At 42.1% G+C, this 19621-nt stretch overlaps 1 protein-coding gene across 1 annotated transcript; it reads right to left on the minus strand.

Moving 5' to 3' along the window:
* Window positions 1-1172: 1172 nt before the first annotated feature.
* stx6 (syntaxin 6) lies at window positions 1173-12820 on the minus strand. The gene is made up of 8 exons (XM_080831939.1): window positions 12670-12820; window positions 9489-9659; window positions 9291-9384; window positions 8482-8541; window positions 6961-7089; window positions 6722-6828; window positions 4187-4281; window positions 1173-3464 (listed from the first exon to the last, which is right to left on the minus strand). The coding sequence occupies exons 1-8, from the start codon at window positions 12702-12704 to the stop codon at window positions 3388-3390; spliced, it is 768 nt and encodes a 255-aa protein (XP_080688065.1). The 5' UTR covers window positions 12705-12820; the 3' UTR covers window positions 1173-3387.
* Between the last annotated feature and the right edge of the window lie 6801 nt (window positions 12821-19621).

Below are 19621 nucleotides of genomic sequence, written 5' to 3' on the forward strand. Positions count from 1 at the left end.
TAAAACCAATTTGCTGCACCAGTGATGAAATCGGTGAATCACTTTAAAGGGGGTAAATACTAAAAGCACTTATTTTGTGTTTTGTATTTTAAATCAATCAACAAAATACGTGGAGGTGGAATATTTTCAGATTTGTGTTGTGATGTACTGGTAAACTCAAGTTTAAAATCATTCTCTTGTGTTTGTGTCAGAGAATCCATAGTGAAACCTACCAGACCTTGGGCACTAGCTAAGTCATGTAATCTACCATTTAGGCCTACCGCTGTATTCATAACCTTTTCAGTAGGTCTAAGAAATGAAAATCATCTTTGGATCATATCCATCCTACCTTCTCAGTGTCTTGTGCCTCGTTTTGATATTCTCCTGGGCTGCCAGGAAAATATGTGCAGTACCAAGAAGGGAGATGTATAAAACATCAGGGAGGTATACAAAAGTAGATCCTCTGTGTTTTAATAAAATATCAGGAAAAAAATTATTGATAGCCAAACAGGCTTGCTTGACCTTGAGAATTTCTTGACAACTACACATATTAATTCAAAGGAAAATAGTCCAGTCAACTTGGACACCTATGCTCTTCTACGCTGCCATCTCAACAATGCTTTAATTCTGACTTGTATTTTACTGACTGGTGATCAATCCCACCAGGTGCTCGCAAATAATGGCAAATCCCACCTGAATGAAATGTATCTGTTAATAAAGGTTGGGGTCGTGATTCAGGCGGAAGGTTGTGGATATTTGAGCACAACTGCCAATCAAAATGTTCCCCTTCCCCGTCATGCTCCTGAAGCAACGCGTTTATTGCCAAGAATTGTTCATGGCCTGGTCTGAGATGGTCTCGTGTGATGTTTGTTTAGAGAGCCAAGAAAGTACAGATGTTTTTAAACGTGCACACTGACGGACAGTGCGAGGACTGCGAGGAGTCATTCTCTGAAGACTGCATCTATAACCCTCAGGAGCATAAGGCCATGTTCTTCATTTGTACAGATCTTCCTGAGAAAGGAACAGAGCTGGTTGGTGTCAGGCACTCCATCACACCCCAACCAGCTATCTTTGTTATAATCAGCATTTAAATATAAATACACATACAAATTAAAGGCAGAGATACAATTGTATAAAAATGCAAAAGGTCTTGGTAATCTGAGTTTTTTTTTATTCAGTTTTTTGAGGGGACGACTCAAGCCCCACAAAGCATACAAAGATCACAAGGATTAATGATGGGGTCTAAAATACTTATCCACTCTGAACTAGAGACAAACATTTAAACACACCACACTAAAATAACAGACTTACAGAAATGTAAAGCTAACCTAGTAACTGGAGCTAGCACCCTGATGCCCTTCCTGTCTTTCAGTACACCTCTAATTGACAATAAGGAACCCAGTGACATCACTGAAAATAAGTACTGGTTGTGTTAATCATAATGAGACCACATTTTTGTGACAAATATTACATTTCTCTGTAGTTGTCTATAGTTTTAACCCAGGACAATCCAACCTTTTGAAATTACAAAATGATGCTTTAGGGATTCTTCCCAACCAAGTTTCAGACAGTTTCTGAAATGTATGAAAAATAAAATGAACAAATAACATAACAGTTGAAGAAGATGTATTCTTAAAAGTTACACATTAATCTCAGACAGAGTGTACAGACCTGTACTGAATTAAAGCAGTAAAACAAATAAAAAAAGTTAACCTTTGAATATTAAATACTGTATGTTTTTATAGCAAACACGTTTTGTAATGAAGAGAGCACGATATGCAATCCGCATTTTATGGCCATCTGGCCTCTTTGTTCTCGCCCTCCACCTCTGCGGAAGTATCTCACACATTTGCACTGCTTTGAGCTAGTTCTCACTTACTAGATGAAAATCATCTCCATATATGGGTTTTTATAGTAAGAGTATGCCAGTCTGGGAGTGCAAGCCTTTTCAGGAATTTGAGTCCAGGGCTTTTGTGATGATTCCAAAGGGGTTCTGGGTAACAGAGAGACCAGATTGGTACCCATATTGCACAGTCCATTCAGACCCTGTAGACCCAGAGACAGATCCCTCTGTATTTATTTAACAAAATTGCCTTTAACAAAATCAAACGTGTATGAGTCCACATAGTGGACTGATGAACACTGACATTAGACAGTACGGAGCGATTGTCAGTTTTGCTGCCTCGGGATTATGCATTATGCCAAGAAAGTCTTCTCAGAATATCAGGGTATCCATCTGTGAGCTTCTGAGTCTAATCTTGAAACACATAAATCGGTCTACAAAAGAATACCTAAGGCAGAGCATTTTTAAATGGCCGAGTCAAATTGTGGACCTTAATACAATAGAAATGAAGTGGCAGAACCTGTGGACCTTAATACAATAGAAATGTAGTGGCAGACCCTGAATGAGGGCGGCCATGCCAGACAGCTCATTGACATCACATAGTTGAAGTTCTTCTGTATTGAAGAATGGGTTCAAATGAGGCACTGATCAACAGTCATACTTGGTAGGGGGTTCACACCAATTATTGGGAGGAGGGGTTCACGTACATTTTCAGTGTTAGCTCACTTAATGTTGGATGTTTTGGTATTATAATATTAGTATAAATATTAACACCAAGACAGCTAGTGCTCATGTCGGCTTCATAATCGATAGTCTCTGTACCTTTCATTCAGCAAGAAAACTGCATATCAAGCTGCCTAAGGTGTCCAGAATTGAATTATTAGCATCAGTGTTCCCCAAGTCTGCCGTTATCATAATTCTGTACTGTATTAGTTCTCAAAGTTAGCAAACAAACAGAAAGTAGAAAAAAACAAAAACAACTTAAGTGTTAAAATACAAGTGAGGTCTGTAAAATACCCACTTTGAATATTATTCCCTGGTCATCATAAATCCAGTGTGCTGGCTTGTTACTTTAAGTAGTTATATGCAAATAGCAATATAGCAAAAAGGATACAGAGAAGTCAATGGTTTATAAAGCCCTAGACGGGTCAGTAACAAAGGAATAGTTATTATAGATGTAGTGTTGATTACTTAAAGTACTAAAAGAATACAGAAATAAAGTGACGTTCCTCATATCAACCACAAACCTCTTTAAATTCTTCCTGTATTCAACTGCTGTTGAGTGTGCTCCCAATACCATTGTCGAGTCATGTCCATGGAATTACCTCAAACCAGCTTAAAGCAGTTCATTTTGACAGAGCCATTAAGAGTCTAATTCATGGACAGGGATGTAGTGATGGCTCTATGACAAGGTGCAATTTCAAGGCAACAGCATAAAGGTGGATAGAGAGCTGTGTCGATTTGAACAAAAAGTTTTCCACAGCACCATAGATCAGTAACTCCTGTTACTGCTATGCAGAGGAAGGGACAAGGACCAGGAGTGGTGGTAGTGCAGTTGGTCAAGATCACAGAACGATGATGAGGATGATGACAACGAAGATAATGCCCAACAGCACACCGATGGCACACCACTGACGTCGATCTGGGAAAGAAGTGAGGACAGGAAAAAAGAAGAGCAGAATGCTAATCAATCAAATTAGGTCAGCATCTTGTCAACAGACAAGTAACATATCACATCCACACTCACACTCTCACGCATTTTAAAATGGTCTTTTAAGACGAAAACAATCTCTACCATATGAGCGTTTTTACTCCTTATCAGAGATAATCTCCGTCCTACTAACACTCCTGAAAATGGAAAAAGCTCTGAGTTTCACACATAAGGGAAGGATCCGTTGTGACTGATAATACCCAGTCAGTGGGGGTCTGCATCAGCATTTACAAAAGTGTCTGTTTCTGGCCAGCCACATTAAAAAGCAAACCCCGGAATTTTCAAACTAAGATGGTCCCAGGAGCATTCTCTCGGTTCATTCTCTCAGTCTCGGTTTTATGGGTTCAAAGGTAGTAACATGGACACCAGGTGTAAATGTCAATGTAGAAAAAAAGTATAGTTCCACTGTTGTGTATCTAGGTTCTAGCACAACTTCCTTGGCTGTCTATCGGTCTCTGCCTCACCATACTGAAGGACATGGCTGCTCTCTGTGTTTCATGAAGAGAGTAGCAAAGCAGTGCAGCTACATTTGCACAGTCACACAAAAGTTGAAAAATGAAAAAAAAAAAATGAAATATGATAGAAATGATCAGTGATTAGCATCAGCATAATAGCCATCTTGGACACCAATATGTATGTGCAGTGTTACTTACCACTAGACATGTGGGAGACCTTTGCCAACTTTTTCATAACATTGTCCAGTCTGGAATGGGTGCTGTCCATCTCATTTGAGAAGTCATCCAACATGCTGTAACATAGATCGGCCATTCATATATGAAGCAACACATTGAACCAGAACATTTGCATAGAATTCAGATGGGCCAGAAGTGTTCAGTGTTCACCCTGCAATGATAACTTGTTCAGCAAACTTGCTAGTTACTTGATAGCGACAGTTGCTTTCAAGCCAGACACAAAACTAAGGTTTGCTTTTCACCAAACCATTTACATTTTCTTTTAAAGGAAACTATAAAACCAATGTTTGATCCCACAGGAAAGCTAAGCATGTTTTAGTTTGTTGTTTCGGTTATACTCTTGATATTTCTAAAATCTTTAAGTCACGTTAAATAGTGGTTCAAATAAGTAAGTCAGTACTGGAAGATTGATTTTTTGGAAATTATTAAATTAATTAAATGAAGTAGTTAGGGAGTTATTACATTTATCTGGTTTATAGTATTTTACAGTATTGTGTGCAGAATGGTTACATTTTTGTTACCATTAATATTCTATTTAAAAAAAAAATAACATTTTGTCTGACAACATACCTTTACAATAAGTAGCAGGCATGTCATTTGTATTATTTATTTTCTTGTGGCCTTTGAAGAATGAAGAGTATACTCAATTTGCAACATGCCTGTTTATCATTTTAATAACCAAATGTTGCTGGAACTTTACCTTCCCAAATGTGTCACATTTCTAAAGAGAGATTGCTTCATTTGTCAGATTTCAGAGGGGATGTACTCATTCATTTATGGTGTATACTGTAACCAGAACCATGGCGATGGACTGTTTCAGAGGGGGTGTACTCGTTTATGGTGTATACTGTAACCAGAACCATGGCGATGGACTGTTTCAGAGGGGGTGTACTCATTTATGGTGTATACTGTAACCAGAACCATGGCGATGGACTGTTTCAGAGGGGGTGTACTCGTTTATGGTGTATACTGTAACTAGAACCCTGGCGATGGACTGTTTTGGTTGCTTGAACTGATACTCTAAGCCCTTGAGAATACCGTAAGCACAAAAGGCTGCACCAACTCCATTCCTATTCATTATTCATATCCCTATGGTTGCGGATAGCATTTCTACACTGACTATGCCAAGGAGTGTTCACTCTTCTGCACAAGTAATTAGCTTGCCCTCCTAAACCTTTTCACATGAATGCAGGTGAAAAATACAGATGGAACATTTTTTAAAGATATATTGAAATCCTATTCCTAAACTTTTTCACATGAATGCAGGTGAAAATACAGATGGAACATTTTTTAAAGATATATTGAAATCCTATTCCTAAACTTTTTCACATGAATGCAGTTGAAAATACAGATGGAACATTTTTTAAAGATATATTGAAATCCTATTCACTACCTACAATTAAGCTGTACTGTGCAGCAAGACTGCCCTCACATATTTTATGAATACTATATGAATAGTACAATAACTAGCAGCTCACAGTAGCACACATCAAACTAATGATGTTGTACTTAACACTACACTGCACACATCAAACTAATGATGTTGTACTTAACACTGCACTGCACACATCAAATTAATGATGTTGTACTTAACACTACACTGCACGTGGGAGCTGTGGCGCAAGCAGTAGCCACGACCATATACGGGCTTCAAATCCTACCCCCGGTCATTTTCCGATCACACTCCCCACCTTTTCTCTCTAGCTCATTTCCTGTCAAAACCTTTACTGTCCTATCTGATTAAAGGCAAAAAAAACACTACCCCGCACGTAGCATTCAAACTTCAGTGAATGTGTGTTACCAAAGATTCTTCAAGAAACACACAGGCCCGGTCAGCCAGCCCAAAAGCTTTAGGGTGTCAATGTAAGAATATAAATGGTCTCACGCTACATGTAGCCTTTAGGCTCGGCCATCTTGGCCAGACATTTTTGTTACTCCCGCACGCTAGAGAATGTCACATATTCACACTTCACAGACCAAACTGATTGGTTATTAAATGCAAGTAATTCGCGTATCATTTAGAATTCCCCAACTTGAATGGGAGTGAAGCTAAATTCGCTTGAATAGAAATCTACTATAAGATTAGCCAATAGCACTGCGCTCTAGAATCTCTTGATTTTGATCCACAATATCACCCACAGTGGTACAGTAGCTGAGTGTGAACAATAGGGCAGAAAATGGAGAAGTGGATTGTTTTATCTTTATCTTTTGACTGCTTTCTTACTTGATGCAACCTTTGTGCCTGATACCTTTATAGTGAGACTTCAGGAATCTTTAATATCTCAAAACAGTTCAAAAACAGGACAAAAAGTAAATGAGTAGTGTATGTATCAACAGACCATATTGAATCCTACTGAGAAGGGTTTATACCGTTCACATGTGAACCAATACTGGTACGGATCCCTCGAGTTTGATACCCAACCCTACTACTGACAGTACACGTGTAGCAACATCTGACAGTGCAGGTGTGTGTGTGAGGAAGAGACGGTGACTCACACTGCCTGTTCGTCCAGCTCCAAGCCAATCCTCTCAGACATGTTCTTGAGAACACCGATGGTCCCGGACACAAGCTCTAGTTGCTCATCCTGCTTCTCCGATATGAACTGATAAACACCACACAGTTGACCATCAAACCAAAAAAAAAACAAGACAACAACATGAAAAAATATTGACGTGAATATTATAGACGTGTGTGTGTGTGTGTGTGTGTGTGTGTGTGTGTTGACTGGACCCACCTGCTGCTGGACCTGCTGCTCCTCCATGAAGTGAGAGTTGGCCGTCTTCAGCTCCTGGTCCAGAGGAGTGTACTTGTCACCTCCAGGCTGCCAGATCGGGCCCTGGGACCCACTGCCACCAAGCAAAGTCTTTGCACAAGACAAAACATGTTTGGGATACTTTCAAATCAGGTCTATTTGTATATTTGTACAAAGCCAAGTCTTTGCAGAAGACAAAATTTATGACTGTATTTTCAAATTGTATTTACAAATCAGGTCTATTTTTAAATGTCAAAACATTCTTGCACTGTGACAACTACCCGAATGTCAACCTTGAGATTTGCCATATACATGCTGCAATCTTCAATCAACTGTATTCACAGATTCCCTTCATTATTCCATTGTAGGTATAGCCTATATAGTCTATGACTATGACAGCTAGTGTAAACATTTGATTGTAGAGGGGGCAATATTCATGGAGGGGGGTGTGTCTAGGATGCCAGACACCACCGTTGAGCCTTCACACTGATGAAGAAAGATGCCTGCTTAAAAACCCAAAGGCACAAAGGCAGCTTTGTTGTTGTTGATGTTGTTGTTGTATCCTGTTGATCAGGGGCTATGGTTGGGCAGTTGTTACATTGGTTGTATTGGGTTGCATGTGACAGTGAGAGGATTGTCTGATGTGGTAAGTCCCCAACAACTTAAATTACACGTGTATTCATATTATGACTTTTCATAGTAATTCTGCTGAGAAAACCTTGCCTTGTGCATGTGCATGTGATTATGTTTGTTGGCTAGTTTCTAAAACTTAACTTAAAAGCCAACTTGTAAAAACCAAAACACTCAGGCACAACATGTTCCAAATTTTGCAAACTGCTGACCAAGATCTTGTTTATGTATTTCCTGGAACAAATGCACTACCTGAGGATTGGCATTGAGCCTATTGTCCAGGTTTCTAACATAATTCCAACATCATGAAGTATGAGTGCCCTTTCAGTGGCTGGTGTGAACTGTATTAGAGACACAACACACACGGCAGTTCATGGAGGTTATGGTGTTCCTGGTGATAAGAGACATCTACTGAAACATGAAGAAATGCCTACATCTTTCAGATATCACAAGGTCCCATTGGACATACTATCAGTCAAGTCATGTTGAGACACAATTTATTTAACAATGACAACACCATTCAAACTGCTTTTACTAGAAATGGCACTCACACTTGGATGGGAACATAGCAGGCTACAGACATGCATAGATTCAAATACTAGTGTCAAAGCTGTCCCACAATGAGTCAAGAGACTGCAAATGTTATTCAAGGATTTGACCAAACAGTATCTGTGGTGAAAATAAGTTTCTAAGGTGAAAGTACATTTGTACTCACTGTTCTTAGACAGTGCAGTGACTCTCAGTCAGATAATAAGTCACCATAGTTAAAAGGTTTTCCATTTCACCACAAGGTACACTGGATAACGTATCTGAATAAGATGGAATCAAAGGCAAAATAATCCAATTAAAAGCGTTTTTTCTTTTTTTACCTACCTGACGATTTTTCTTTTCAGTCACTTGAGCCATTGGACTGACCATGTGATCTTTCATGTCCTGAAACAGATCAATTGAATAAAATCACAGCTGCAGTAGACATAGTTTTTAAGCAACAGGTCTTCAAATTCTTTGTGAATTATTTGTGGTGAGCCAACACCTGCTTATATAAACCTCCCACAGTTTCTCATGTCAACACAGCACTCATTGCATAGCTTTAACTACTGTGCAGACAACTAGGTGTTGTACACTGGAGACGTTTCATTGTAAACTCAACTTTAAGCTCAAATATGTGCCACGAGTGAATACTAGGCTCTAAGTTAATATATTTTCTTTAAATTTAAGCAAAATCACAATAATGTCTTGAGAGTTAAAGGAGCTGAATCAGTTCAAGAAATTCAAGAATGAATAGCCTTTCCTAGTGTTTGTGTGAGGTGTCTGAAGGTCAAATAAGAGCACACTGTGGTGGGTGGGTCAGGTGTAGGAGTACATGTGACATGGAGAGATCTGGCCGTTGTGTGAGGGCCCCGATTACTGTATGCATGAACAAAATGATCAGGTCAAAATACAAAAGACTTCACAAAAGGCACGATTAACTCTTTATGTCATAATGTTTGAATGCAGCATGTCTACAGTGCTGAAACATGTATCCTTATATATCATTTAATGATACTCTTTGCTTTCCTTTCATATTAGACTGGTTTAACAGAAGAACAAGAGATGTCTTGTCTTTGTGCAGCCATATTTTTAGTTGTAGCTGAGAGTTCATCAGCAAACCAACTGAACACCTTGAAGATTACTACACTCACCTTGACCGTCTGCCTGGTGCTTGTGATAAATGCTTTACGTTTACCAAGTTCTACTGCATCCAAGTTAAACTTCCTCGGGTTGGACTCAACGATACTTGGATGTAATGTTAAGGCCAAAACACATCCATATGAAAACATATTTCATCCACTGGATTGGACAAATGGATATGGATGATTAATGATTTGCATTAAAGGATATTGATCGTCTCATCCAGGTCCTCTAGGTCCCACTCAATGGATCTCAGGCTGTTCCTCAGTTCGTTGGTGGTCCAGTCGACCTCCTCTGTGGAGGAACTGCCAGGGTTCTGGAGCAGCTCGCTCCATCTTTGGTGCAGACTGGCGGCTGTATTCACAGCCTTCTGTACCTCCCTGCAGAAGACACATTGGATATTACAAACCTGTGTTCACTGCCTTCTGTACCTCCCTGCAGAAGACACATTGGATATGACAAACCGGTGTTCACAGCCTACTGTACCTCCCTGCAGAAGACACATTTGATATTACAAACCAGTAGCCCACTTAGTATTGCAAGTGATACTTGACAGTTGTCAAGTATAATAGTAGAGAGCAAGAGCCATTAAATCCAATACTATCTGGAAAATGTAGGGATGCCCTAGCAACACATTCTTTATTTTGAAGGTTCTTTTCAGTGAAAGGTTAATGGCATTGTTGCTCCTGGGATTTGTTTTTGAGAAAAGAATCAGGATAGTTCTGACTATACCTTGAGGGTCAACCCGTTTGGTGTTTTTAGTCATTCAGAATAATCTGATAATCTGTTAACCATGTCTGGGATGAGCTTAATGCCTCTCAGCTGTGGCATGACTCTTGCATAGTAACAATTACTACTAGCAGTGCAAAGAAGGTCCCCATCAGAGGCAACCCCCATAATGTCCTGTAAGAGCACCTGTACTCTAGGTTCCATGGGACTGCAGCAACTCTACATGGTGTTGTTGAGTGTGAGGCATTAGCTTAGCAATGGCTATAAGGATGTGGGTACGGTCATCCACAGAAGCGCGATTTGTGAGCACATGAACCCTGGCGGAAAAGTGACGTAGTTGCTGTAGTTGGAGAGGTAATCTGGTTTGTTTTAGGAGGAATTTGTTATTTTCCTGAAATATGTAGCCAACATAGCATTCTACTTATGTAGTGAATGTAGTATTATCCCAGTGCTTACCGTATTCTAGTATACTATGTAGCTATGTTTACACGTACCTTGTATGTAATCTATCTGGTCATATGTTTGCCAATGTCTGAAAGTGTCGCTTAAGGCTTACAAATGTGATTGTGTGGCTTATTTTTGTGTTTTTGTAGTTGTGAGAAGGACACATATGGTTGGCGATAGCGACGATTTGCTGCACTCCTCCCCCCACCGCTCTCGTTAATTCGTCCTCCAGCGGTAGTCAGGCAGTGCACATTTATGTGTTTTGGAGGAGTGGCTTTGGAGGGGTCTGAAGGAAGGGGCAGGGATTGTTTCGGTTGTCTTGTTCTTGCTAGTTTCTCCAACATCACCTACTCTACCTTTAACTTTTTCTTAAACTACACACACTGGAATATGCAGTATAGGATTCAAGAGAGTCAAGAATTGTGCCAAAAAGAAGGTAAGAGAGGGAAGCACAAAAATCTTGTTAAAAATCTTGTCAAACTTAGGGGCAAGGTTAATTGGTACTGTTTGACATGCTCACGTTCAACGAAAACGTAAATAAATTAAAATATATCAAGTGTTGGTGGTGTCTTCTTCTGAAAGTTGAATAACCCTTGGTAAAAGCTGGCAGGATAAGCTTCACTTTCCTCTCATAAAGGATCTTGAAGGACAAACCCTCGGTTAGCCATTGTTTAGGTGGAAACACTTCGCGTCGAAGCTCCAGTATAACCAAACCAGGTCAAAATACTCGCAGTCATCTTCTATGCACTCTGCAAACTCTTTTCCAGCTCTAATGGATTATTTGCTTATTTCATTATTTGCTGGGACATGTGAACATGTAAATTTAACTTTTTTTCTGTTTAACAATGTAACCTAATATAAACAAATAGTCTAATAAGTAGTTTGAAACCATTAACTACCAAAAATATTACCATTTTGTAACATTGTTAGTACATGTATAACACTGTTGTAAATAGGCCTATTACCGATATCAACACAATAGGGTGTGTCAGTGTATACTGGTGTTTGACTTACTGCAGCCCTCAGAAGAGCAAAGCTGAGAAGCGCACAAGTCAAGGGCAGAATGGTGTTTCCATAAGAAACACCTTGAATTTGGGGTTGAGGGCTCCCCGAAACGCGTAACTGCCTTTATGGCACGCAAATCATAGACTTAATACAAGGGGAGAATACACGTTTACAATCCTGCTAATGGGAGAATGGCGCTCTTAAATCTCATACTTTCATCATCTCTCTGTCTCTGACTGAACATGTGTATTCATGGTCAGACACATCTGTGCACGTCACACAACGAGAACAAAGAAACCTAGGCACATTCCTTCACACCTGCTTGAATGCTTTTACTCACACAAACATTAATCAGATCTATAGTTAGTTATGTTTTGCAATTGATGATCTTTTAGGCCTAAATAAACGCTTTTTATTGTAATATGCTTATCTGCACAACCAAAAGCTGTCAACCTCTACTTTTCAGAACACCTAAGACCTTCCATCTTTACTTGCTATTGGTGGTACTTGTTTACAGTTCAATTAAGGTTTTTAAACTAATCAAGTTTCAAATTAGTAATTTATATTTTATTAGATTGGAGAAACTACATTTATGAACCTTTTGACCACCTCATCTCAATCACCTTCTTCTTGTAACATCCTGAAATTATAGCACTTCCTACATTTATGTTAGTGCCAAGGAGAGCAGTATTGTTTATAATGATTCAGTAGGAGATCAACATCCTGTCCAACCAAGGATAGCACCCATATTGTTTTGGTGTCCCTCGTGCACAGAAAATGCACTTACACATCTTCCAAGTCATCTATATCTGCGCCATCCATCATTAAATTCGTCGGAGCGATATTTTTTCATTTCACAGCTCACTCATAAAAATGTATGTCTCTTAAAAAACCTCTAGCAGGACATTTTGAACGACTCTGGAGCATTAGTTGATTAAGCAGGTGCGCTTAAAAGATAACGTCACACAGTGTTAGCTGACTAATAACTTAGCTAACAGTTAACAGTCAACAAACCCACGTAACTTAGGCAAACAGCAACAATGAGAAGATTCTATGATCCAATGCTTCGCTTCTACACTGTCCCAGATGGCTAACTCGCTAACTGTTTTGTAAGAACATCTAGACGGCGGACGTGCTTGAGTCTCAAGCTCAACCATTTATTTATAGCTAAGTTCAACGTTAAGTTATTGCTAAACAGAAAACATTGCCTACCCTTTCACGACGAAAAATGGATCTTCCATAGACATTTTAGAATTAAGTGGCAGACCCCTTTCGAGATGTTAAATGGGCACACCGGCCCAATTGCAATCTTCACCGTAAGAAAAAGAAAGAAAACACAACCATCTGATGTTTACAAGTGAGTAATGATATACTCTTTTTTTAACATCATGGCCCACTGGAATTACATCCGGTTCATGAGTTGTTATAATCAGAGATGCTATAAAGACTATTGTTTGATTTTGAGTTATGTTTTATGCACGTCAATTTATACTTCCACCTGTTAAATAAATACAAAAAACATATTGTTTCATTACTTTAGCACATAGTAGCGTTTAAAATGTAGCGTATCAGTTTTGCGGAGACAAAAAACCTGCCCAGTTTTCCGGTTCCTCAGAAGAAGCTAGTCAGAATAAAAGTCACTAAGAAAAATTTGCTAATCAGTTATCCCCATCCCCAACCATAAGGTTCGGTCCCACACTGTGCCCTCTTAACATTTTGGGGGAAAAATGGGACTCATAATTTATTGAGTTGCCTCTGTATTCCGCAGATAAATAATTAGAGCACACCATGTCTTTTTTAAACAGGACATTTTTAGATTTACATTTACATTTACATTTAGTCATTTAGCATATGCTTTTGTCCAAAGCGACGTACAAGGGAGAGAACAAACAAGCTAAGAGCAATAAAACCTGATGTAACAATAAATACTGCTTTTTTTTTTTTTTTTTTTCAAAAAATAGAAAACTACATAGAAAGACAAAGAAGTGTGGGACTGTCACTGATTAAGTGCAAGTTAAGCCAAGGTGCCAGTTAAGAAGGGAGGTGCTCTCTGAAGAGTTGGGTCTTCAAGAGCTTCTTGAAGGTAGAGAGGGACGCCCCTGCTCTGTAGTGCTAGGCAGGTCGTACCACCAACGTGGAACTACAACTGAGAATAGTCTGGATTGCCGTGCTTGCACAGGCGGCAGTGCCAGACGACGTTCACTTGATGAGCGCAGCGTCCTGAGTGTAGCATTCATTTGCCCTGACAAGAGCATTTAGGTAGGTGGAAGCAGAACCAGCAAGCACTCTGTAGGCAAGCATAGATATTTTGGTTTCACCAGTCACTGCTGTAGAACTTACAGTGTTTATACCATGGAGGTATTAGACCTATAGACCTGGAGAAAGTGACAGATTACCAGTCGCATTCATCAAAATGCTCAATGCTATGCTATACTTTAGCCCAGGAAGTATTACCATTGACAGCCATGAAAGGCATGCTCAGCTGGGCTAACACCAGGCCACAAGAATTGACCATCTTTTAGCTTTGAAACTCTCCATGTCAACCTTATCCCCCAACTCAGGATGTGTCTACCATCATCAGCAGCCATATCATCAACAAAAAACTGAGCCAATCTCTTGAACAGTTATGTATTTACAACCCGTACCACCCATTAATTAATTAATTAATTAATTACAGTGCATGAAATGCCCTGTATTGTTATTCCTAGGCTTCTTCTTCTTCTTCTTCTTATTACAGTGCATGAAATGCCCTGTATTGTTATTCCTAGGCTTCTTCTTCTTCTTCTTCTTCTTATTCTTGTTACCTTTTTCTGCGATTAATTCAGCCCGAACCGCTTAACGTAGAAACTTCATTCAAACTTTGTCGCGTAGGTATTTTTCACTTTTCTAAACTTTATACTTTTTAAGATATTAAAGAAAAACGAATATGAATTTCTCCCATTGACTTACATTGGGCCATTATGACATCATAATAGGGTCTTTAAACTGGCTTGCACCTGTGCTTTACTGACAGCTGCGCCAAATCAAAGGAACCTCTTCTCTCTCTGTCCCTCTCAATTTAACTGTAACTAGGAACATTAAGACACCATCCATTCTCAATTTTTTTTTCTCTCCATCTCTCCATCTTTCTTTCTCAGTCTACTTTCTCTCACACTCAATCTCTCTTCTTCACTCCATTTGTATCTCCTTTTTTCAATATTTTCACTCTCTTTTTCTCTTTCACTCTTCTTTCCTTCTTCCACTCATCTTTCCTTCTTCCACTCTTCTTTCCTTCTTTCACTTTTCTTTCCTTTCTTCACTCTCCTTTCTTCTTTCCTTTTCTTCTTTCCTTCTTCAACTATTATTTCCTTCTTTAACTCTTCTTTCCTTTCTTCACTCTTCTTTCTTTTCTTCTTCCACTCTTCTTTCCTTTCTTCACTCTTCCTACTTTTCTTCTTTCCTTCTTTCACTCTTCTTTCCTTCATCCTCTCTTCTCTCCTTTCTTCACTCTTCTATCCTTTCTTCTTTCCTTCTTCCACTCTTCTTTCCTTTCTTCTTTCCTTCTTTCACTCTTCTTTCTTTTCTTCTTCCTTTCCTAACTTTTGCATTTCATGCACTGGTATTTCCTTCAGGAAATGCATTTTCTAGTTCTATTTCACAACGGGACTATGCTAGTCACAACTAATGGGATATCCTTCCGCGTGCGGCAGGATGAGTCGAGTCAGAATTTCAGAGTATATCCGTGCAACAGGTGTGGTACATCTCCCCCAGGTATAAAACACCAACAGTACCACATCACCACCTCTTTTTTTCCCTCGGCTAGGTGAGGTAAGTAGTCAACGTAGAGTATTAATTGTTGAGTTACTCAACTGGGCGAAGCTTGCTCCTCCCAAGAGTACTCTGTGTTGTTTAGTTTTCGGACTAACTACAGTTCCGTGTGACGAAGGTGAAACAATTTAACATACTGTTTCACTGCGCAGAGCTTGTCTTGTTAGTGCTTCATTACTTCCACCTAGCTACGTAGCTTGTGCTAGTGCTAATTCATTACTTACCACCCAGCTACGTAGCTTCACTGGTCGCTCTAGGTTGTGTGTGTGCCGCCTCAACCGCGACTCTGTGTTCACGTTAACATTCCGTTAGGCAAGCTCCGCGTCAATATTCCATTAGCTCGTGTTGCTGCTGTATAACTTCTCAGCTGCGAGTGGAGTCTAAAATTCTGAACATACTGTGCTGAGTTTTACGCTACTGCAGGTTAGCTAACCCACAGCAGGCTGGACAATTAAGGTGGTTGCACCTGTTGTCTAGATTATTTACTGAGCTTCTGTCAGCTGTGACCCACGCGCTGCTTGAAGCATTCAGTAAGACTGGTTAACCTGTTAAGGCCCAGTAAAATACATTGTGTATCTGCCTTATTGTGCATATTATAATATAACATTCTTATTATAATTAATATTGTAAATACTAGGTAAGTATTGTTATTGTTGTAAAAACTAGGTTAGTATTGGGCTAGTTTTAGGCTTAATGTGCAACTATGCCTTATTTTTGTGATCAATGTTCTGTGGGATTGGCCTCAGCTGATGCCCATTCCACCTGTATGTGGTGCCTTGGCCTTGAGCATGCTGCTCAGGCCGTGGAGTCCCCTTATGAGTGCATGTACTGTGCTACTCTGGGTCCGCGCCTCTGTGATGCTCGCTTGGCCATGATGCGCGAGGTTGCCATTAAAGGTCGAGCGAGCTCAAGTGCCCCCAAGCGCACTTTAACTCCCCCTCCACAGGAGGCGAGCACCCTGGCTAAGAAGCCAAAAAGGGATGACAATCAAACTTTGGATCAGCTGGAGGCCCAGGTTGCTTCACTGACCCAACAAGTGGAATCTCTTCCAGATGATCACGTCAGCCATGGAAGTGATGCGATTTCCATTTATGCTGATGATGATTTTGATGAGAGGTCAGTCTCTGAGTCAAATAACTGTGGTTCAGTTGGAGCCTCTGAGAAAGGGAGTGAGGGCTCCACTCCAACTGATATGCAAGAACTCTTATCTAGAGTTTTACAAGCTCTGGATATACATACGGAGGAGGCAGGTATATCAGGCAGGATTAACGTGCCTCAATGTCCTCAGTTCTGTGCAGCTTTGAGTCAGACCTGGACTAAAGTGAATGAACGCTTTCGCCTTTCAGGTCGATGTAGATCCTGGACTTACATGTCATCCCCAGAGTCACTGGGGCTCGACCAGTTTCCACCCATGGACCCTATAGTTGCAGCTATGGTCCTCCCAGACAAGGAAATCATTGGGAAAGTACCTAGGTGTCCCCCAGGCCCCTATCGTGCCGGTGACGAGCGCCTAAGGAACACTTACATGCCACTGACCATACTGGCTCGGCTTCTGAATGCATCCACTCTGCTTCAGACTTATCTAGACCTCTTGATATCTCGCCTGTCAACAGCTTACGACCAGTCTTTAGTGGATGACATGAAGCAAGTGTCGTCACTGCTCACTCATCTGCACACAGAGATGGCTCGTGCTACAGGTAAGAGCTTAGCGGGGGTGATTTCATCCCGCAGACAGCTCTGGCTCTCCCAAACTAAAATGCCCTCGCCAGCTCAGAAACCCTTCCTGGACCTTCCTGTGACTGGTGGCCACATTTTTGGCCCGGGAGTTAATGCTATTTTGGAGCAAACCACAAAATTGCGCAAAGATCGGGAGACCCTACAGACATTCATGGGCCCTCCAGCGATGCGGGTCTCTACCCAAAGTCAATGGCAACCAAGGTTCCAGCCCCCCCCTACTGCAGCAGGACGTATGGGGTTTACACAGAAGCAGCCTCGCCCTTTTCTGCCACGCCAGCAGGCTCAGCAAGCCCCTAGACAGCAGTGGCGCCAGCAGCAGGGCCACGCTGTCCAGCAGAGACAAGGGAACTGGCGTAAGGGTTCCAAGAAGCCTTGGGCCCCGGGAGCCACTCAGTCTTCCTGACTTGAGGGGCGCTGGCACGGGACGCTACTCCCTCGCGCAGCGAGAAAAGTGGGAGGAGCTTTTGGAGTCCCCCTGGGTACTGCAAACTGTACTGCAGGGTTACAGGCTCCAGTTCCGTTGCCAGCCACCAGCCTTCAGGGGTGTTCGAGTGACCAGGGCATCGGACCCTCGGAAGCGGAGAGCCCTTCAATTAGAAATTGCGTCCTTGCTGGCGAAACGGGCAATACGGCCACTCGATCTATCCGAACAGCCCAGTGGATTTTATGCAACTTATTTTCTGGTTCCAAAGAAAGAAGGCGGTTTTCGGCCTATTCTGGACCTTCGGAACCTCAACCACACCTTAAAGGACCTCCCGTTCAAGATGATGTCACCTGCGAGAGTCCTACAGTCAATGAGCCCAGGTCTTTGGTTCACAACCATAGACCTCAAAGATGCTTATTTTCATATAGCAGTCCACCCGGAACACAGGAAGTTCCTACGTTTTGCTTTCAACGGGAAGGCTTACGAGTACCTGGTCCTCCCCTTTGGCCTATCGTTAGCCCCTCGGACATTCACAAAGTGTATGGACGCGGTCTTGGCCCCTCTGACGACACAAGGGTTGACCATTCTGAACTACATCGACGACTGGTTGCTGTGCTCCCCATCTCAGGAGCAAGCAGCAGTGGATACTTCAAACGTTTTGAGACACATATCCAAACTGGGACTCCGTTTGAACCACTCAAAATCACGTCTCATTCCCACTCAGGTGGTGACCTTTGTGGGCATGCATATCGACTCGGTGCTGATGAGGGCCCGCCTCACTCAGGATCGTGTTCAAGCCATCACCGTTCACCTCAAACTGTTTGTACAGGGTCATACGGTGACCCTTCTGCAGTGCCAGAGGCTGTTAGGGCTCCTGGCTGCTGCTTCTCACCTGATACCATTAGGTCTTCTGCACCTTCGCCCCTTACAGAGGTGGCTGAAAGCCCAGAATCTTCACCCTGTACTCCACAGGCATCGTCGCATACCTGTGTGCAAGGTGTGCATACAGGCGCTGAGGAGGTGGCAATCCCCAGTGTTTCTGCTTCAGGGAGTTTGCTTAGGGAGAGTCCATCGAAGGGAGCTGATTCAAACAGATGCCTCTCTGGTAGGTTGGGGGGCAGTGCTGAAGGGGAGGTCAGCCAGTGGGATATGGAGCTCCAGCTGGGCAGGACTTCATATCAATGTTCTCGAGTTAAGAGCTGTACAGCTGGCCCTACAGCACTTCCTTCCACTGTTACAGGGCAGGCACGTTCTGGTCCAGACGGACAACACCTCTGTGGTATCTTACATAAACCACCAGGGGGGCTTGGGTTCGTATCGCCTTCACTCACTAGCACACAACCTGCTTATGTGGGCACATCAAAATGTGACCTCTCTGAGGGCTGTACACATTCCAGGTGTCCTCAACACTGCAGCGGATATGATGTCCAGGAATGGCCCCCCGGAAGGGGAGTGGAGACTCAACACATGCGTAATACGTCGCCTGTGGGAAATGTATGGGGAGGCACAGGTAGACCTGTTCGCCTCTGCAGACAACGCACAGTGCCCACTGTGGTTTTCGATGTCCTATCCTCCCGGCCCACTTGGGCAGGATGCACTAGCCCACGAGTGGCCGAGGATGAAACTTTATGCGTTTCCCCCCTTCCCACTGATTCCAGCGACCCTGGACAGGGTGAAGGAGGCACGTCTTCAGCTCCTTCTCATTGCCCCGAAGTGGCCAAGACGCCCCTGGTACGGAGTGCTGTTGTCATTGGTAGTGGGAGCGCCATGGGAACTGCCTCACAGGCCAGATTTGCTCTCACAGGTACAGGGGAGGCTGTGGCACCCCAAGCCCCAGCGGCTCAGTCTGTGGGCCTGGCCGCTGAGCGGCGGAAGTGGTCTGGCCTAGAGTTGGAAGAGACTGTTTTGGATGTCCTGGAAAGCGCACGGGCACCCTCAACCACTGCAGCATATGACAAAAAGTGGAAATTATATAGCCAATGGTGTGGAGAGAAGGGGCTCTGCCCAGAGTCAAGTGGCGTAAACTCAGTCCTTCTATTCCTACGTGGACTTTTTGATGCTGGACGGGCTGCATCTACTCTGAAGGTATATGCAGCGGCGATCTCTGCCTGTCATGATGAGGGTCCGGATGGCCCAATAGGTCAACACCGTCTAGTGACCAGGTTCCTCAAAGGTGTTCACAGACTCCGACCCCCA

This window comes from Sprattus sprattus (genome assembly GCF_963457725.1).
Source record: "Sprattus sprattus genome assembly, chromosome: 2".
Classification (NCBI taxonomy): Eukaryota; Metazoa; Chordata; class Actinopteri; order Clupeiformes; family Clupeidae; genus Sprattus; species Sprattus sprattus.